This window comes from Dreissena polymorpha, chromosome 3 (genome assembly GCF_020536995.1).
Source record: "Dreissena polymorpha isolate Duluth1 chromosome 3, UMN_Dpol_1.0, whole genome shotgun sequence".
NCBI lineage: Eukaryota > Metazoa > Mollusca > Bivalvia > Myida > Dreissenidae > Dreissena > Dreissena polymorpha.
In genome coordinates, this window is record NC_068357.1 from 99,336,166 (window position 1) to 99,358,617 (window position 22,452).

The 22,452-nt window shown below is 36.9% G+C and overlaps 1 protein-coding gene across 4 annotated transcripts in view; it reads left to right on the forward strand.

Moving 5' to 3' along the window:
* Positions 1–22,452, forward strand: part of LOC127870707 (apoptosis-resistant E3 ubiquitin protein ligase 1-like) — a 132,970-nt gene that overhangs the window by 102,799 nt on the left and 7,719 nt on the right. For all 4 annotated transcript variants that reach the window (XM_052413137.1, XM_052413138.1, XM_052413136.1 and 1 more), the window contains 12 exons: positions 1,441–1,678; positions 2,841–3,004; positions 4,335–4,503; positions 5,309–5,439; positions 7,984–8,061; positions 9,282–9,423; positions 10,926–11,047; positions 12,879–12,954; positions 13,361–13,473; positions 13,632–13,823; positions 17,871–18,008; positions 20,255–20,443. In XM_052413137.1, the coding sequence (XP_052269097.1) occupies positions 1,441–1,678; positions 2,841–3,004; positions 4,335–4,503; positions 5,309–5,439; positions 7,984–8,061; positions 9,282–9,423; positions 10,926–11,047; positions 12,879–12,954; positions 13,361–13,473; positions 13,632–13,823; positions 17,871–18,008; positions 20,255–20,443 (1,752 nt within the window). The remainder of the gene's footprint in view (positions 1–1,440; positions 1,679–2,840; positions 3,005–4,334; positions 4,504–5,308; positions 5,440–7,983; positions 8,062–9,281; positions 9,424–10,925; positions 11,048–12,878; positions 12,955–13,360; positions 13,474–13,631; positions 13,824–17,870; positions 18,009–20,254; positions 20,444–22,452) is intronic.

Sequence of the window (22,452 nt, forward strand, 5' to 3'; positions counted from 1 at the left end):
ATTTAGACTTTAATTGCTGTAATCATTTTGTTAAATGTTCAAAAATAAAAAAGGTTTCGAGGTGTATCATTTTGGTTTATTAAAACATATTAGGTTTACAGTTGATGTGATATTTCATGTTTGGGCAAGTGGTGTTAATAAATAATTTATATTTTAAGTTTGATGGAGCTTGATAAAAACACGCCATGAACACCTCATATGACATGTAAATAAATCACAACTCAAATACAATTTGGTATACATATGTGTTGTATCACCTACTTTAGGAAATATAAAAGTAACATAACCAAATATTATTGTTTTCCTAGTCACTTAGTAATATAGATCTTTTAAGATGCGGAAAAAAAATTTGCCAATTATATTACTCATTAGGCATACAAATCAAACTAAATAATTGATTATTTAATGCCAAAACTAACATATCAGGTATACAAAATATTATTCATTAACAGAAATTTGTATTGATCCACTAGACTTTATGAGCAACAATGTTTTCATCAGATATTAGATCATGTCCCATGTGAGGAATCAAGTGCAGCCGAAAAGTGTTTTGCATAAATGACCGTGCATGTTTGTTAATCTGCAAACATCAATCCTCCCAATGGCTTGATCAATATAATGAATAATCTTCCATTTGGCTTTCAATTTTCCTGGATTTTGGAATTCACGGCAGTTTGATTTATGACTTCAGGGTTGTTTCATTCTCGTTAATAAGATAATAGTGGTTGATAACTGTTGTTCATTTTGTGAGTTTATGGGAAATTTGTGTTGTGTGTTCAATACATTTTTATTTGAAATCCCAGATGTCTGCTATTGACGTTGGGCGATTTGTTTTTTTGTAATGTGCACACATGCAACATGCAAAAGGAGAAATTATTAGGCATTTGTATTGACACTTGCAATTTGGAACTATAATTTGTTTTTAAATTGACGTTCATGTGTGTTTTCTTATATTATAATGCCAGCTATATAGTATAGTTAAAAAAATTGTAAAAATTTATTATATCTTTTTTATAGGATTTTTTTTTTGTTAATCTGTTGTGGTTTGTTATAATTTCTTGATTTAGGAAAATGTCTGGGAAGTACAGAAATCTATTTTCACAAGTTTATTGTTGAGCTTAGAAAATATTTTTAAAATGCACTGCTTAAAATAATTGTTATTTCATCATGAACACAATATTTTAATATGATCAATTTAATACCAGTAATTAAGGTATCTTGAATTTTCTTTTGCATCAGCAAATTAAATCAATCCTATTGAAAAAAAACAGTTTTTATTTTTAGCGCTGGAAGCAAAATGCTAAAAATAGAAAGAAAAATTACAGCCCAGGTAAATCCTTCAATTTTCAGTTTGGGAAATTGATGATCGCACTGACAAACTATAATTATATATGTAGATATATAAATATCAATACATTTATCATATATTGTGCATTGTAGTTCTTCCATAAAAGCACCGCACCGTACCCAGTGTCAAACAAGGACAACATTACTGTGGAGATTAGCCATGCAGGGTCAGAGGTCACCAAGACAATGACCTTGGGAGGGGTCAACCAGGAAGATGCAAATCTGTTGAAAGTGTCCTTCACTGTGCATAAATCAGGAGAATACACCATCTGTGTCATGATTGGGGGACGGCATATCAAGGGCAGTCCCTTTACAAAGAAATTTGAAGCAGGTAAGGGAATATTTTGTTATGTCATTTTCAGTGTTCCACATTTAAATAAAGACATGTTCACAATGATATTGATGTTTATAATGTGTGAGACAATCTTTTAATCACTCTGTGCAAAGTGTTGGTTGATATAAGTAAGCAAAGTTTGAAATATATACTTTTTCAAAGGTATTGTATTTATATTAGATCAAGGCTTCTACTTCAGCTCTGTAGTTTGTGCAGTGGAGGCCTGTTTGTATTGCCTCTGCTTGCCACTGTATGTATAGGTAGTTCAAGGAAAGCTCTATTTACCCCTCTTTAAATGCATCTGTTGCTGACCCATCAGTGTCTAAGGCTCTTATCTATGCTTCCTGTGGGAACCTTTTTTCGAGCATGGCCAGCATGACAGATTTCATGCTCGCGACACTGTGCTTGTGTTTTGAGATGGACAAGTGTGATACAGATGGTGATGTTTCTCTGTGTATGTTTCAAGGTCGGACAGAACATCAGTACAGTTCAGGAGCTCTTCATCTGCTGGCAGCTGATCTTGATGCCTCCTGAGCATTGTTTTGCTTTTTCTGACAAATTTATAACTGTTCAGTGTTCCTACTACAAGGCTGTTTACACTGACAAAGCTAGATCTTTTCAGTGTTCCTACTCCAAGGCTGTTTACTCTGACAAAGCTAGATCTTTTCAGTGTTCCTACTCCAAGGCTGTTTACTCTGACAAAGCTAGATCTTTTCAGTGTTCCTACTATAGGCTGTTTACTCTGACAAAGCTAGATGTTTGTAGTGTTCCTACTCCAAGGCTGTTTACTCTGACAAAGCTAGATGTTTGTAGTGTTCCTACTCCAAGGCTGTTTACTCTGACAAAGCTAGATGTTTGTAGTGTTCCTACTCGAAGGCTGTTTTCTCTGACAAAGCTAGATCTTTTCAGTGTTCCTACTAAAGGCTGTTTACTCTGACAAAGCTAGATGTTTGTAGTGTTCCTACTCGAAGGCTGTTTTCTGTGATCTGCATCAGTTGATCCTCAGAAAACCGGGCCTTTGTGATCTTCTTCCTGGCTCTTCATTCCACATGTTTGTATTGGAGGAAGGCTCCTTTTTTGCTAACGAAAGCAACTAAAAAAATGTAATGAAAACATTTTTCATAACTGTCATTGCTAATTCCTCGATGTTATTCTGCAGGGCCTATAGATGCCTCCAAGACTGGTTTCATGAACTACACGTCCACGGTTGTTTGCACGCCTGAGTCATCCTACCCACTGACCATTGAGGCTAGGGACTCTTATGGGAATATTGCAGCATATAAACCTGGCCAGAACAACTACTTCAAGATAAGAGTTGCTGAGGTTTGCATTGGTTACGGAAAATTGAGTTAATAAGATTAATATTTTGCAACAACGCTAGTTTAACCTTGGAAATGGTTACATTTCAGTAAGAAAATAGTACTAAGTATTTGAGGACACTAGAAATCCAGTATACCTCAATCCGTTATTTTGCAATGTCCAATAAATAGAAAATACAATCCTGACGTAATTTGTTCATGCACTTACATTTTTTCTCTTAAGTTAACTTTTATAGCTTACTCAAATTTCGTTATTACTTTTGCACATTTCAAGTTCATCATATATATGCTTGTGTATTGGGGCAAACAATTACTGGACTCTAACAACATCAAAGATAACAGTTTTATGTTATTACACATGCCAAATTTGAGTTTATGACAATGTCCTTTCATTGACTTTGCTTTTTATCGACATAATGCACGTTGTCAATCAAATTATTTTTTTCTGATCTTATTAGCTTATCAGCGCTTAGAGAATTGAATCCATACTGTCCACATAGAGATGTATACAATATCTGCACTTGTCATACATCAATCTCAATGTTTTCTGCTCCAAGAAAGGTTCATTCAGCAATAAAATATTAATGCCGACGATTTTCATGAGGAAAAAGTGAACATTTTACATGTACATATTGTACATTTTTTGCATGTTTTAACTGGGACAAAGGATTCACACAAAATAAATAAGAACAGTTTATTTGTTGTTATACGTAGCTTGTTTAATGTCACTAAACATAATGTTGGCACTCTAATTTAGAATATAAATGTAAAGTATATGCATTTGAAAATACATTACACATTTTGTTATTTGACGTACCAATATTATTGAGATAACACATAATGCAATAACAAAAATATAAACTGCATATATATATTATATATTTTTTAAATTTTATATTAAAATTTAATAATAGAATAATCCAATCTTTCCTACTGGTGTGAGATTGATCGTATTTAAATATTGTTTAACTGATTAAATAATTATGTTTATTGTAGGCATTTCATTTTAACATGCTTTCTAACCTTAATAATATACTTGTCAAAATAGATTTCTGTACTTCATAATTTTAATACAACTGAACAGATTGCAGAAAGAAAACTGCCATAAACTCTTTAAAAGCTACTTTCATATATAATATTATATATTTCTCGCTATAACAGTCCAGGGATACAGTGAACCCATGCTATAATCGACCTTTAGCGTAACTGAAACAGCTCTGTCTATTATTCAGGCTAGTGAGACAAATATAGGGAATTATTTCTTTTATAATTTTCTTAAATTCATAAGTGAACATTATATAACATGTTTTATTTTGATGCTCTTGTCTTTTCAGTGTGGAACAAATGAGAAATATTTTCCTCCAACACAGATATTCTACAACTCCAGGCAAAAGCAGCTAACTATGCAAATCAAAATGGAGAGGGTGGGATGCTACCAGGCGTCTGTCAGTTATGGGGACATAAATCTGAAAAATGGCGACTTCAACATCCTTGTGTTAAGTTGTAAGTGTTTATTTTAGGTACTTGTTAGTTTTTGGTTATTGCAGTTGATTAACTGATAAAAAATATTGGTTTTGTTTGGAAACAACTAATAGGCAGTTAGCATCCAGTCTTTTCGATGATAAAATGTAACTGAAAAAATAGAACCTTTAATTTTGAATTTAGATTACAAGAACATCAACAGGTTTTATACACAGGTACTTGAAAACAAAATTTGGTCCTTTTTATGATGATATTATGATATTTATTATATACATAAGGACCACAACAAAAATCAAGTACCTGTGGTTTTATTGAGCATGACATAATGAATATTTGAGCCTGGTCTTGTAAAACAGGGCTTAATGCATTTGCATGCAGTGTTTCCCAGATTTTCCTCTGCAGTCTGCATAGGGCTTATCAGGGATGACACTTCCTGCATTATGGAATTGTTTGTTTTAAGGAGGTATTTTCTAAACCAAATGCTGTTGGTGAAAAGTGTTGTCCCTGATTTACCTGTGCAGACTGCATTGGCCAATCTGGGACAACATTTCCATCACGTGCATTAAGCCCAGTTTTCACAGACTGTAGCTCATTAACCCATTTATGCCTAGTGGACTCTCCCATCCTCAATTTATTTCCAAAATTAGGGATGTCTAGTATATTTATTTCTATATTTAGAATATTTCTTACAGAAATTCCCTACAGCAAACAGCGCAAACCCTGATGAGACGCTGCATCATGCGGCGTCTCATCTGGGTCTACGCTGTTTGCCAAGGCCTTTTTTTCCAGACCCTTGGCATAAATGGGTTTGTTAACTAACCTGTAGCTGAAGACCATAGCTGTGTGGAGAAGAACATGAACAAATGCAACAACATCTGGTACAAGGCAAGACTCATATCCTGCAACAATGAAAAACTGGCAAAACCAAAAAAGGTCTACATCTATATCACACCAAAGGTAAGTTGCTCAGTGTATTTATTGTCTAGGTCATCTCAAAATCGTAACAAAAGAAAAAAAAAACACGTTATAAGGCTCATATATAAGTTCATTTTGTTTATTATTTATTCCAATACATTAATTATATCCCCCTTAAATAATAGAAGGGAGTATACTGGAAAAACGTAAGAAATCTGTTCACCTGTCCGTCTGTCTGTTTGTCCGGTCTGCCCGCAGACACAAATTGTCAGCAGAAGTTCTCATTCACTTTGCAACATATACCATTCAAACATGCTTAAGGTCGCCGTGGTGTAATGGATATGGTGTCCGCCTAGCGACCGGGAGGTCACGGGTTCGATCCCCGCTGTGGGAGCGTTCTTTCGATCTCCCATATAGACACCAAGTACTGGTTCTAGGCCCAGGAAACGGACTCGAGAGCATTTCAAATAAGTAGGAATTACTTTCTATGCAATCGAGCTAAAATAAATAGGTTTAAACTAAACATGCTTACATTGTGCTTTATTAAATTAAGTTGTGAATGTGTGATTTGTATCGTCCTTCTTAAAAAAGAACAAGAGATAATCCCCTTCATCCAACTAAGAATTACAATTTTTTATTATTTTTAATTTAAAATAAAGAGACTGAATAAACAACAGCAATATAAACATTCCTGTAAATGTATTCAGAACTTGCTTATTATTCTATGTTGCTTAAAGCTTCTGATTTTAAAACATAAAAAAGTAACTTACTAGCCAAAATATTAAAAAAAAACAAAATAGCAAATATAGAATCACAATATAAACAATAATGCAATTCTGTAGTTGTATCACATTGCTTTTTGTTTGTCTGTTTTGTTCAAATTATCGCCATGATTCTGTGATTTACAATCTTTTTAGCCGGATTTTTTTCGAAAAAATCTCGGCTTATAGATTGATGTTGTCGGGCGGGCGGGGGGGCGGGCGGGGGGGGCGGGCGGGCGGGCGGGGTGGCGGCGTGCTCGAAAATGTTAAAGTTCTTATTTCATGGTATAACTTTGGTATGCTTGGACCTAGAGTCTTCAAACTTGACATGAAGGTTGGCCAGGATTAACAGATGACCACTGGTCATTTCAAGGTCATTCATTTGAAGGTCAAGGTCACTGTGACCTTCAATATAAAAAATGTTAAAGTTGTTATAACTTTGGTATGCTTGGACCTAGAGTCTTGAAACTTGACATGAAGGTTGGCCATAACTAGTTAGTAACCACTGGTCATTTCAAGGTCATTCATTTGAAGGTCAAGGTCACTGTGACCTTGAATGTAAAAATGTTAAAGTTCTTATTTCATGGTATAACTTTGGTATGCTTGGACCTAGAGTCTTCAAACTTGACATGAAGGTTGGCCAGGATTAACAGATGACCACTGGTCATTTCAAGGTCATTCATTTGAAGGTGAAGGTCACTGTGACCTTCAATATAAAAATGTTAAAGTTGTTATAACTTTGGTATGCTTGGACCTAGAGTCTTGAAACTTGACATGAAGGTTGGCCAGAACTAGTAAGTAACCACTGGACATTTCAAGGTTATTCATTTGAAGGTCAAGGTCACTGTGACCTTGAATGTAAAAATGTTAAAGTTGTTATAACTTTGGTATGCTTGGACCTAGAGTCTTGAAACTTGACATGAAGGTTGGCCAGAACTAGTAAGTAACCACTGGACATTTCAAGGTCATTCATTTGAAGGTCAAGGTCACTGTGACCTTGAATGTAAAAATGTTAAAGTTCTTATTTCATGTTATAACTTTGGTATGCTTGTACCTAGAGTCTTCAAACTTGAAATAAAGATTGGCCAGTACTAGAAGATGACCACTGGTCTCTATGCTTGGACATAGAGTCTTCAAACTTGACATGAAGGTTTGCAAGCACACTTAGATGACCACTGGTCATTTCAAGGTCATTCATTCTAAGGTCAAGGTCACTGTGACCTTGAATGTAAAAATGTTAAAGTTCTTATAACTTTGGTAGGTAAAAATGTTAAAGTTCTTATTCCATGTTATAACTTATATTTCAGTAATTTAAGTATTGCATTGACAAAAACACGAAAGGTACTTTCCTGTCATTTAAATAAAAAATCCGGCTTCAATGCGGTCATCTCCGACCGCGGAACTCTTGTTTTTTTTTATTTTGTAAGTATTTTGAACAAATGAGAATTCCAATATGCAACCTTTATTTGCATGTAATTAAAATAATATTATGTTACAATTTAGTATTCAAGAAAGAAATAATGAATGCAAGCAATAAGGAAATACTAGTAGATTGTATGGTACTTTTATTTTCTCAGTTTTTTAGAAAATTTAAATTAAAGTTTGAGGAAATTTATCTGAATATGTGAAACAACTTTTCACATTTATTTCAAGTATTTGCAGGAATAGAGGACAACACGCCATTATACAAATCCACTTTAGAATCCATGTCATTCATTCAGTCGTTCTTGTGGTCCAATCACACAAAATAATAACAGCAAGCACATAAATAAAGCGCACACACTTTTTTGTGTAACCTTCTAAACAATCATTCTTATATTTTCAGCAACTGAAGTTGAAGGAGTACTTTCTAAAGATCATTGGCAAACGGTTGTTTACGTACAGAGTTTGTCCTTCTACAAAGGTAAACGTACATAGTGTAACAGGGTTATATGTAACTACCGTCTGACTTTATTATCCCCCGCCATAGGCGGAGAGATACTGATTTGGCGTTGTCCGTCTTTCTGTCCGTCCTGAGCCATATCTTGGAAGTGCTTTGGTGGATTTCATTGAAACTTGGTATGTGTATATATATGCATAAGAGGATGATGCACGCCAAATGGCATTGTACGCCATCTGTTAATAACGGAGTTATGGCCCTTTGTATCTTGAAAAAATGCTTTTTTGTGTGTCCAAAGACATATCTTGGAAGTGGTTTGGCGGATTTCATTGAAACTTGGTATGAGTATATATATGGATACGAGGATGATGCATGCCAAATGCCATTGTAGTATTTGTACACCATCTGTTAATAACAGAGTTAACAGAGCTTTGTATCTTGAAAAAATGCTTTTTTGAGTGTCAAATACTAGTATAGCACTTTTGTGTTCAGAAGCATATTGGCGGGGGATATCAATTCAACGAATTTGCTTGTTATTTTGGAATCACCTATCATATACATAAGATGAATTGTCTCCGCCCAGCTTGTAAACTAAAGTATGTCACTAACCAATGGTCATTACACTTTGACCAATCATCATAATTCATTTAGGTACATGTCAATATTGAGGTGTAACAAAATTACGACATGGAATATAGCTCCAACAGTCAACTGTTAAAAATAGAAGTTCTGAACATTTTATTTTAAATTGGAAGCGCTTGTTCGGTGAAGTGAAAGTAAAACAATTCATTCACTCAGGAGAATCTAGCCATTGCATACATGTTTTAAATATCAAAACTTTAAATGCTTATCTCCATTATTAAACTCTTATTGTATTTAATACTCTTATTAACAGGTTAAATTTAAAATGAAATATTTAATCATGTATCCAGTCAGCATTGTAACATTTCGTTGATAGTGTGGGAATTTTTCATTTGCATCTTAGACTGTGTCGTAAGTTCAAAAATTATGTTGTTCCAATTGCAGCATGCTTTAAGCAAACAAACACAGGCCAGTCTGCCTAGTGTGAACACAGTGCTAATCACACACAATTAATACTTTTATTAAATAATTAAGATTATCTTAAACCTAAAGTGGACATAAATGTGTGACAAAAAAAAAATGTGTGATAAAAAGTTTGAGAAAAAATTATTCCCCACTGATTATATTGGTGTGTAACCCAGATTAACCATTAATTATTTCAGTTCAGCTTCAGTGGTTACAGCAACCAGTTAGCGAGTTATGTATTCACCATAGATGATGGAGCCCAGGCCCCTGTGGTTTTAGCTGCCAAGGATAGGAGCATTATAGCAGCAACATTCACCAAATTCCTTTTGAAAAATATAGGTACTATGAGTGTACAAATGAATTATAAGGCTAGTGATGGTACATACTCTAATAGAACAGGCACCGAGCGTAATATTCATTTTTTTAAACACTAAGATACCCTTTTATTTTCTGAATATTCAGTTATGTTTGTTGTTGTGCAATAGATTATTCTAATATTCCAATTTTCTTTTTGCTATTTAATGACGATATTAGATACTGTAAAAGCTTGGATTTTTTATGGTAATATGTTATGAGAAAAAGACAGCAAGTGATTTTACTGTCCACATGTATTTAATTAGTAAATAAAGCCTTATTTTGTTAATATTTTAAACAGGTATATAATTAATCTTTGTTTCAACAGGAGCCTATCACTGTTGATGGATATTTTCTTTGTCTTCACAATCTGACATTTGAAGTCAACCCCAGCACTGATAACTGAAAACAATGTATCCAAAGGTTTTGTCAGATACCATCTTTAACATTGGGCTTCTTATGTTACAATGCTTTGCTATTTCTCTTATTACAGAATCCTTATTCTGGAAAGACTGGGCTGAATGCATATGTTGTAAGTTGTATCCCAGATTAGCCTCTGAAGTCCCCACAAGTAAATCAGGCTCGATTGGTCGTTGTCGGCTCGGGTACTACTTACATGTACCCCGGGTACATTTAAGTATACTTACATGTACCCCAGGTACGGTAAATATACTAAAACGTACCCGGCCGATATTAGACTGTACCCGAGTTTAATTCCCGCCAAAAATCCGATGTCGTAAAACGCGCTACGGATTATTGTCATTACGAAACAAACTTCTATTTAAAAAAAAACCTTCATCAACATGCTGTTTGAATATGAGTTTCGATCATATAGAGGCCATTAAATAGAAAATTGACATAAATATAAACATGATTTTTTAAGCCGACAACGACTAATTTAGCGTTAAAATTCCCGGGTACGTTTAAGTGTATTTACCGTACCCGGGGTACATGTAAGTATATTAAAGTGTACCCGGGGTACATGTGAGTAGTACCCCAGCCGACAATGACCAATTGAGCGCAAATCAGGGACAACACTTTTTGCCAGCACAGGATATTTGTTTAGAAGAGATCTCCTTTAAATGAAAGAAAAATTACATAAAAGCGGAAAATTTCCTCCCTGATAAAAATGTGTGGACTGCGCAGGCTAATCTGGGACGATACTTAACGCACATGCATTAAGACCTGGGCCCGTATTCACCAAACAATTCTTAGACTTAAGTCTAAGAATAAAGAAAATTCTTTAAATTAGAATATTCAAGAATTTCTTTAATCTTGAGTCAAACTCTGCTGTAAACATCTCTATATATATTATTCTTCATATAGAACATTTTGTTAATGACATAATCACCAGTGGAGGCCGGTATATATTCAAACACTGAACACATTTTTCTTGGTTCTAAGTCTATTCTTTATTTTTAAGTCTAAGAATCGGTTGGTGAATACGGGCCCAGTTTTTTCAGAAGCTCATATGATCCCCATTGCAGGTGGCTCTGAAACATTCCAAGACAAGCAGACGTTCTTCTATCATGAGGTTCGCAATCTGCATCTGAGGAAATCTCACAGCACTACGCTGGTCAAAATAGAACGAGCACGCCTTCTTCAAAGTGTATGACAACCTCTGAAACTTAGCATTGTCTTAACCATCAGTATATATTCCATAATCACTACATTATATTCTGTGGGAGAATTTTGTTAAAAAAATATTCAAGAGCTGTTGATTGACAAAATGAAATTACAGGAACAATTTAATACTCCTGGAATAAAGTATACATTAAAAATCTGTTAACCCTTTCCCACTCAGAAGTTATGTTAAAATGGCTATGTGGAAACAGCATAAAACCTGAACAGCCTGCAAGTAACTCTCAGTCTGTTCAGGTGTTATGCTATATTTGCTACTTATCAGTATCTAAGGTTTGGAGATGAAGCCTTAAAAACTTGAAAGTAGTAAAAAAGGTCTTCAATTAAATATAACTTGTTGAGGTACTACATGTGCGTGAAAATATGTATCTAAGTGGTAAAGGGTTAATGTTCTTTACTGGACATAAAAACTACACTGCTGACTATACCATATAATTGTATTTATTAATGTATGCATGAAGGCAAAGTTTGGCAGCTGCAACGCCTACAGACTAATGCAGCCCCCAACGATGTGTTCTATTTGTCTCCTTTCAAATATTCATTCAACTAAAGAAAGGACTATAGGTTCGACCCGGGTCAATCTGTTAGTCCGTCTGTCCAACAGAATCTGGATCCTGCCATAACTCAAAAAGTATATTAGCTAGGTTCATGAAATTTGGTATGTGGAGAGAAGGCCATTTGAGGAATATGCACGTTATTCTAGTTTTTGCTACAGATAGAAATTGTGGTTCCTACAGTCAGTCAACCACTTTAGAATAACCCAGCAAAAAACGTTAATTCTTTTAACCACAATAATTTCTTTCAGTATTAAGTGTCAATGTGAGAAGATGTAAAAATAAAGGGCAAAATTTATTTTGTATGATAACAGGTTAGGCCAGACGGCATATGCAGTTTTTGGTCAAAAATAGCCAATTAAAGGTCAACCTTCGGAAAATTATTAAAAATCATTCAACTTACAGAATTAGTATTTCAAAACATTGTCATTGAATTTGTTTTCAATCAGCAAAAAGTTTATTTGAAAATGATAAAGCGTTCTATAACCATATGCACATTTCAAAACATAACTCATTCAATCAGTTCCGGTTAACTTTTTGCTACATTTATCCCCCCTGTAAGCATAATACAAAATCTTTGTTGCTAAAACTTCGTTAATTTATTCCTTTACCTAATGTATACCTTAGACACTTCAGTTTGTTTTTATTGGGGTATTCTGGAAAATTAAATACAAATTAATCGGAACTGCTGATTATCCGGAACTGGTTGACAAACTGTATATGGTTACAGATGGTATGGTAAAACAAATAATTGCAACTGTTAAATTCAGACTGCAATAAATAAAAAACAATAAGCTGGTTGACGAATGTGGATTGATAGCAATATGGGAATATGCATTTCATTTTGGCTTTATTTGTCTGTACATCAGTCTTTCCATCTCAAAAATTTGTATCCAGCAACAACTTAAAAGCACTGAAGCTAGCACTGAAAACAACATTAATCTGGTATTGTCAGCTGTTTTGTTTGTGACAGAGGATTGTTTGTATTTCTCTATTGAATTAAGTTAAAAAAATTAGCACATTTTAATGTGATATCTTATTTGCATATGCACATGTTTAATAAAATGAATGTGAACAAAAAATCAGAAAACGATTAGCACATTATCTTGCCTATGTTTTATTTACCTGTATACTTATATTATGGAAGTTGCCTAGTTTTGTGTTGTTTTCTTACCTTTCAGTCTTACAAGGCTATTGTTTTCCTACATTTCAGTCTTACTTGGCTGTTGTTTTCTTAACTTTCAGTCTTACAAGGCTGTAAAAAGTTTTGACGTGTCAGACTGGTGCAAAAATTTTGAAATCTCATTTGTAGGAGAGCAAGGTAAATATTTGTATTTGTTTATATTTTATGCGAATTTATGACAATCATTGCTTTGTAAATTTGATCTTTAAATTTGGTCAAACTATTTTAATCATCACAAAAAGAAACTATTAAAACAACCTTTATGTATAGGTTAATGAAAAGTTCAAGACAAAGAGCAACATTCTATCTTTTTTGTTGACATTATTGCAGTAGCTGGAGGGTTTTGTAGCCTTTCATATGTACTGGTGTGTGCCCAAACTTTTTTATATCCAGGACTCAATTATACCAAGCAATTTTTTTTCAAATAGAACGTAAAAATGCCTTTGTTCTGACGTGTTATATAAATTTTAAAATGTATATGCACGACATCAAAAGACGTAAAGAAATAATACCATGTGACTATCTATGGCTTGTATTTTCCCAGGTTTAGACTGGGGCGGCCTCAGGAGGGAATGGTTTGAGACGGTGTGTTCACACTTGTTTGATCCAGCCATGTCCGGATTGTTCAAGCGTCTTTCAGACGACAGTCAGGGGTTGGTAGGTACTTTTTAAGAGTTTTAAAAATAATTGAAAGTACTGTCGTTGTATGTCAAGCCTTATCTAACAATTATTATGCCAGCGCTTTCTGGATGGACACATTATTGATCATTGTCTCCCATCAAAAGGTTAGTTAACACTACTTGTTGTGTTCATAGGTTCACCCAAACCAGTCCAAGCATACAGAAGAGGATCTCAAAATGTTTGAGTTTGCTGGGAAGGTGGTGGGGAAGTGTTTGTACGAGTCTGCCAGGGGCACATCACTACGATCGTCCTACAGGCAACTGGTGAAGGCACGGTTCTCACGGTCGTTTCTTGCTCAATTGATAGGTCTCAGAGTTCATTACAAGGTAAAAGATTTGACGTAAACACAACCAATGTTTTCCCATAATAAGGTTAGGCATTTGAAGAAAAAATTAATATAATATTTGTTCATTAGAACACAAGATATTGGTTGCAAAAAACAAAATTATAATTCATATTTATTATGAGGTCAGAGATTCGTTGTTAAAGCCATTTTAGTTTTTGTTCCTTATACAATGTGAGTATCCTATTTGTTAAGCCTTTGGCTATCGGCTATGCATTTCTTAACGTCTGTGAAAGTTAAAACGCACAATTTACTAATGGTATTTAACTTGCAATGTTTTAACTTTATGTTGATTTCTCAGGTAAAGCCTTACACTTTGCCTCTGACCTTGAAATGAAATACATGTTAATCAATACATATAGATGCAATCTAAAAGTGTGCAAATTGTCATTAAATCTATAGCTTAGTTAGCAAGTAATTTATTATTTTTCAATCGGAACCACTTTTAAAACCGAAAGTAGGATTGTTTATACGTATATGTCCATTTCGACAAACGTGATTATTTTTAAGTTTTAAAGCGCAAAAAAGATGGATTTCTACCTTGTAACCACCAGATATATTCAAATTGGCATAGATAAAATATGTTTCTTATTATTCCCCCACAAACGAAGTTTAGGGGGGTATATAGGAGTGAACTTGTCTGTCGGTCGGTCGGTCTGTCGGTCTGTCTGTCCGTATTAAATGTCCGCTCTCTAATTCAAGTAGTTTTCATCCGATCTTCACCAAACTTGGTCAGAAGTTGTATCTACATGATGTCTAGGCCAAGTTTGAACATGGGCCTTGCCGGGTCAAAAACTAGGTCACAGGGTCACTTAGTGCGTTTTAAACATTCAGCATGTTGTCCGCTCTCTAATTCAAGTATTTTTCATCTGATCTTCACCAAACTTGGTCAGAAGTTGTATCTAGATAATCTTAAGGCCAAGTTCGAACATGGGCCTTGCCGGGTCAAAAACTAGGTCACTGGGTCACTTAGTGTGTTTTTTAACATTCAGCAGGGTGTCCTCTCTCTTATTCAAGTAGTTTTCATCCAATCTTCACCAAACTTGGTGAAAAGTTTTATCTAGCAGATCTGAAGGCCAAGTTCGAACATGGGTCATGCCAGATCAAAAACTAGGTCACAGGAACACTTAGTACGTTTTAAACATTCAGCATGTTGTCCGCTCTCTAATTCAAGTAGTTTTCATCCGATCTTCACCAAACTTGGTCAGAAGTTGCATCTAAAATGATCTTAAGGCCAAGTTCGAACATGGGCCTTGCCAGGTCAAAAACTAGGTCACGGGGTCACTTAGTGTGTTTTTTAACATTCAGCATGGTGTCCTCTCTCTTATTCAAGTAGTTTTCATCCGATCTTCACCTACCTTGGTCAGAAGTTTTATCTAGATGATCTGAAGGCCAAGTTCGAACATGGGTCATGCCAGATCAAAAACTTGGTCACAGGGTCACTTAGTACGTTTTACCAGTGAGCACGGTGTCTGCTCTCTATTTCAAGTAGTTGTCATCCGATCTTCACCACACTTAGTCAGAAGTTGTAACTAGATGATGTGTAGGTCAAGTTGGAACATGGGCCATGCTGGGTCAAAAACTTTGTCACGGGGTCAATTAGTGTGTTTTAAACCTCACCATGTTGTCCGCTCTCAAATTCAAGTAGTTTTTACCCAATCTTCACCAAAATTGGTCAGAAGTTGTATTTTGATAATGTCTTCGACAAGTTTGAATATGGGTCATGCCGGGTCAAAAACAAGGTCACGGGGTCACTTAGTGCGTTTTAAACATCACAATGTTGTCCGCTCTCTAATTCAAGTAGTTTTCATCCAATCTTCACCAAACTTGGTCAGAAGTTGTATCTAGATAATCTTAAGGCCAAGTTCGAACATGGGCCTTGCCGGGTCAAAAACTAGGTCACGGGGTTCTTGGTGCGTTTTTTAACTTTCAGCATGGTGTCCTATCTCTAATTCAAGTAGTTTTCATCCGATCTTCACCAAACTTTGTCAGAAGTTTTATCTAGATGATCTGAAGGCCAAGTTCGAACATGGATCATGCCAGATCAAAAACTAGGTCACAGGGTCACTTAGTACGTTTTAAACATTCAGCATGTTGTCCGGTCTCTAATTCAAGTAGTTTTCATCTGATCTTCACCAAACTTGGTCAGAAGTTGTATCTAGATAATTTTAAGGCCAAGTTTGAACATGGGCCTTGCCAGGTCAAAAACTAGGTCACTGGGTCACTTAGTGCGTTTTTTAACATTCAGAATGGTGTCCGCTCTCTTATTAGCTCATCTATTTTTTGAAAAAAAAAAATGAGCTATTGTCATCACCTTGGCGTCGGCGTCGGCGTCTGCGTCCGGTTAAGTTTTGCGTTTAGGTCCACTTTTCTCAGAAAGTATCAATGCTATTGCATTCAAACTTGGTACACTTACTTACTATCATGAGGGGACTGGGCAGGCAAAGTTAGATAACTCTGGCGTGCATTTTGACTGAATTATGTGCCCTTTTTATACTTAGAAAATTGAAAATTTTGGTTAAGTTTTGCGTTTAGGTCCACTTTTTTCAGAAAGTATCAATGCTATTGCATTAAAACTTGGTACACTTACTTACTATCATGAGGGGACTGGGCAGGCAAAGTTAGATAACTCTGGCGTGCATTTTGACAGAATTATGTGCCCTTTTTATACTTAGAAAATTGAAAATTTTGGTTAAGTTTTGTGTTTAGGTCCATTTTATTCCTTAAGTATCAAAGCTATTGCTTTCATACTTGCAACACTTACTAACTATCATAAGGGGACTGTGCAGGCAAAGTAATGTAACTCTGACTGGCATTTTGACAGAATTATGTCCCCTTTTTATACTTAGAAAATTGAAAATTTGGTTATGTTTTGTGTTTAGGTCCACTTTATTCCAACAGTATCAAAGCTATTGCTTTCATACTTGCAACACTTATTAACTATCGTAAGGGGACTGTGCAGGAAAAGTTATGTAACTCTGACTGGCATTTGGACGGAATTATGGGCCCTTTATACTTAGAAAATTGAAAGTTTGGTTAAGTTTTGTGTTTTGGTCCACTTTACCCCTAAAGTATCATAGATATTGCTTTCATACTTGGAAATCCGATCTTCACCACACTTAGTCAGAAGTTGTAACTAGATGATGTGTAGGTCAAGTTCGAACATGGGCCATGCTGGGTCAAAAACTTTGTCACGGGGTCAATTAGTGTGTTTTAAACCTCACCATGTTGTCCGCTCTCAAATTCAAGTAGTTTTTATCCAATCTTCACCAAAATTGGTCAGAAGTTGTATCTTGATAATGTCTAGGGCAAGTTTGAATATGGGTCATGCCGGGTCAAAAACAAGGTCACGGGGTCACTTAGTGCGTTTTAAACATCACAATGTTGTCCGCTCTCTAATTCAAGTAGTTTTCATCCAATCTTCACCAAACTTGGTCAGAAGTTGTATCTAGATGATGTTTATGTCAAGTTTGAATATGGGTCATGCCGGGTCAAAAACTAGGTCACAGGGTGTCTTAGTGCGTTTTAAACCTCACCATGTTGTCCGCTCTCTAATTAAAGTAGTTTTCATCCAATCCTCACCAAACTTGGTCACAAGTTTTATCTAAATGATCTTTAGGACAAGTTTAAACATGGGCCATTTCGGGCCTAAAACTAGGTCACGGGGTTCTTAGTGCGTTTTTTAACATTCAGCATGGTGTCCGCTCTCTAATTCAAGTAGATTACATCCGATCTTCACCAAACTTGGTCAGAAGTTTTATGGAGATGATCTTAAGGCCAAGTAAGAACATGGGCCTTTCTGGGTCAAAAACTAGGTCAAGGGGTCACTTTGTGCGTTTTAAAAATTGAGCATGGTGTCTGCTGTTTTTTGTGAAGACGACATGCAAAATATTATGTGTCAATGCGGCATGTGGGGGTATTTGTCACGTCTGTGACAAAGCTCTAGTTTATACTTAAATTTACTATGCGAATAAGTTGTGTGGCTTTAAGGAATATCCCTCTATTTTGCGCATTACTTTTTTTCGTGCAGTATTTTGAGACTGATGATCCGGAGCTGTACAAGACCAAAATCAAGTACATAGAAGAGAACGACATTGAAGGTATGGAGCTGACATTTTCTGAAGAGGAATATGTGGTCGGGACAAACGGCAATCCAGGTTTTGTGAAGGTAAGATATAGGTCTAAACGTGTTGGGCTTGGAATTATGTATCACCAGTGATTGCCACTAAGACTCAGTTGTCGTTATGGGCTTAGAAGCTACTTCAAAGAACTCTTAAGTATACTAGAATGTAGCCCATGTATGGAAAATACGCTTTAAGTCACTTGGCTATATTCTTGGGGACTTTTTAGTATTATTTTCTGTACGCCTGGTACTGGGGTATTTTAATGTTGTACCTGAGCCACTAATGACCAATTGAGCCTAAATAAGGCGTATGAATCTACACAAATTAAATGTTTTTTTTATGATCCATTACATCGTAATATCAAGCTTAGTCAGTTCTGAGTAGATCATGAGTTTGTTTTGTTATAGCCATTAGGTCACGGTTTAAATGTGTTTGTACCTGGTCCTGTAATTGTAAGTCATTTAATGTCTTTTGTATTAAAGAATGTCACTTTCTTGTGGATGAGCTGGTATGCTTTATGCTTTTGATGATTTTTATCTGAAAGTCATACAAATCTATCAATTGTGTACAGGTGAATTACATCCTGTTTGCTATAGGTCATACACATGTGTCAATACTTTATAGCAAATATTATTTTTTTTTATGTCCCCCACTATAGTAGTGGTCATTTTGAGTTGGTCTGTTGGTCTGTTTGGCCCAACTTTAACATTTTGCAATAACTTTTGCTATATTGAAGATAGCAACTTCATATTTGGCATGCATGTGTATCTCATGAAGCTGCACATTTTGAGTGGTGAAAGGTCAAGGTCATCCTTCAAGGTCAGAGGTCAAATATATGTGGCCAAAATCGCTCATTTTATGAATACTTTTGCAATATTGAAGATAGCAACTTGATATTTGGCATGCATGTGTATCTCATGGAGCTGCACATTTTGAGTGGTGAAAGGTCAAGGTCATCCTTCAAGGTCAGAGGTCAAATATATGTGGCCCAAATCGCTTATTTTATGAATACTTTTGCAATTTTGAAGATAGCAACTTGAAATTTGGCATGCATGTGTATCTCATGGAGCTGCACATTTTGAGTGGTAAAAGGTCAAGGTCAAGGTCATCCTTCACAAGGTCAAGGTCATCCTCCAAGGTCAAACGTCATATAAGGGGACATTGTGTTTCACAAACGCATCTTGTTTATATAGGTTATATTGTATTTTTGTACTAAATGTAAGAAGTTAAAATCTCTATAAGTCATATGCTCAAGAGGCTAACCCTTTGGCATTTGCTATAGCTTCTTACACAACTTTCCAACAACAGTACAGTGGATATTGAGTCTACTAAGTGACAAAGATATCCAGAATAATATCCCCATCAAGAAGTAAGCTTTGCAACTTTTTCAAATCAAGTGCTGGTTCTTCCCAGGACACAGAGTCAAAATATTGCTATATGTGTAAGGGTGTAAGGCTCTCGCTGCAATTGAGCTAAATTACAATACAATAAATGGCTGCTTACATGTATATGAGTGTTGTTCTGGGAATACTTGGCTTAATGCAAGTTCATATAATGGTGTCCTAGATTAACCTGTGCGGACTGCTAATCAGGCTAATGAGGGACCACACTTTCTGCCTAAACTTGAATTTCTGTTGAGAAGATATTGCCCTTAAACAAAAATTTACTTTAAAAGCAAAAAGCTTCGTTCCTGATTAGCCTGTGACTGCTCATGCTTATCTGGGACAACACTTTAGGTCCATGCATTAAGCCCAGTTTTCCCAGAATTATCATATGACTATAAAAGGGTCTAAATAAATGTGTCATGGCTATGCTATAACAACCATAGACACTGGTCAGAGTAAAGGACTAATCGTTTGCGCTCTTCAATACTTTCTGAGATTTGTAGTTATACCAAATAGTTTGGTGCCAGGATGGTGGTGAAATTGGGGATTCTACCATCAAAAATAAATTAGAAAACAATAATTAATTAACCCTTTAACACTTAGATACCTATTTTAACGCATTTGTAATCACTTAGAAAGTTACATTTAAGAAATACCTGTCTTACTAGATTCAAATTTTCAAGGCTTCATTTCCAACCCTTAGATACTGATGAGCAGCAAACAGCTAAAAAACCCAAAAAGACTGCGAGTTACGCGCAGGCTGTTCTGGTTTTATGTTGGTTGCAAAAGCCATTTTGACTTGCTTCTTATGGAAGAAAGGGTTAAAAAAGTGTCTCCATTTTGGTAGTTGGTCTTATCCAGGATTTAATGGAGTTTTAAAGTACAAACCCTTTTATGTACCACAGGTGATAGACTTTGTTTTGAACGGCTCCAAGCAGGAGGTGACCAACGAGAACAAGCTGCAGTACCTTGACCACCTGGCCCAGTATCGCCTTGCCAACGCCGTGCGGGACCAGATTGACGCTTTCCTCAAGGGTCTCAATGAACTCATTCCTGACAACCTGCTCAGTATCTTTGACGAGAATGAACTGGAGGTGAGTGCTGGGTGGGTGTGGTTGAATACAGAAAACCATGGAAACTGGAGGTGAGTGCCTGGTGGGTGTGGTTGAATACGGAAAACCCTGGAAACTGGAGGTGAGTGCAGGATGGGTGGTTGAATACGGAAAACCCTGGAAACTGGAGGTGAGTGCGGGGTGGGTGTGGTTGAATACGGAAAACCATGGAAAGTGAAGGTGAGTGCCAGATGGGTGTGGTTGAATAGATAAAACCCTTGAAACTGGAGATGAGTGCCGGGTGAGTGTGGTTGAATACTGAAAACCCTTGAAACTGGAGGTGAGTGCCGGGTGAGTGTGGTTGAATATGGAAAACCCTGAAAACTGGAAGTGAGTGCCTGGTGGGTGTGGTTGAATATGGAAAACCCTGGAAACTGGAGGTGAGTGCCTGGTGAGTGTGGTTGAATACGGAAGACCCTTGAAACTGGAGGTGAGTGCTGGATGGGTGTGGTTGAATATGGAAAACCCTGGAAACTGGTGGTGAGTGACTGGTGGGTGTGGTTGAATATGGAAACTGGAGGTGAGTGCTGGGTGAGTTTGGTTGAATATGGAAAACCCTGGAAACTGGAGGTGAGTGCCTGGTGGGTGTGGTTGAATATGGAAAACCCTGGAAACTGGAGGTGAGTGCCTGGTGGGTGTGGTTGAATACGGCAAACCCGTGAACCTGGAGGTGAGTGCTGGGTGGGTGTGGTTGAATATGGAAAACCCTGGAAACTGGAGATGAGTGCCAGGTGGGTGTGGTTGAATATGGAAAACCCTGGTAAACTGGAGGTGAGTGCTGGGTGGGTGTGGTTGAATACGGAAAACCCTGGAAAACTGGAGGTGAGTGTCAGGTGGGTGTGGTTGAATACGGAAAACCCTGGAAACTGGACGTGAGTGCCTGGTGGGTGTGGTTGAATACAGAAAACCCTGGAAACTGGAGGTGAGTGCCTGGTGGATGTTGTTGAATATGGAAAGCCCTGGAAAACTGGAGATGAGTGCTGGGTGGGTGTGGTTGAATACGGAAAACCCTGGAAACTGGAGGTGAGTGCCAGGTGGGTGTGGTTGAATATGGAATACCCTGGAAACTGGAGGTGAGTGCCGGGTGGGTTTGGTTGAATACGGAAAACCCTGGAAACTGGAGGTGAGTGCTTGGTGGGTGGTTGAATACGGAAAATTCTGGAAACTGGAGATGAGTGCCAGGTGGGTGTGGTTGAATATGGAAAACTCTCGAAACTGGAGGTGAGTGCCAGGTGGGTGTGGTTGAATATGGAAAACCCTTGAAACTGGAGGTGAGTGTCAGGTGGGTGTGGTTGAATGCAAAAAACCCTTGAAACTGGAGGTGAGTGCCAGGTGGGTGAGGATGAATAAAGAAAACCCTGGAAACTGGAGGTGAGTGCCTGGTGGGTGTGGTTGAATACAGAAAACACTGAAAACTGGAGTTGAGTGCTAGGTGGTTGTGGTTGAATATGGAAAACCCTTGAAACTGGAGGTGAGTGCCAGGTGGGTGAGGATGAATAAAGAAAACCCTGGAAACTGGAGGTGAGTGCCTGGTGTGTGTGGTTGAATACAGAAAACACTGAAAACTGGAGGTGAGTGCCAGGTGGGTGTGGTTGAATATGGAAAACACTGGTAAACTGGAGATGAGTGCCAGGTGGGTGTGGTTGAATATGGAAAACCCTGGAAACTGGAGATGAGTGCCAGGTGGGTGTGGTTGAATATGGAAAACCCTGGAAACTGGAGGTGAGTGCCGGGTGGGTGTGGTTGAATATGGAAAACCCTGGAAACTTGAGGTGAGTGCTGGGTGGGTGTGGTTGAATATGGAAAACTCTGGAAACTGGAGATGAGTGCCAGGTGGGTGTGGTTGAATATGGAAAACCCTGGAAACTGGAGATGAGTGCCAGGTGGGTGTGGTTGAATATGGAAAACCCTTGAAACTGGAGGTGAGTGCCGGGTGGGTGTGGTTGAATACGTAAAACCCTTGAAACCGGAGGTGAGTGCTGGGTGGGTGT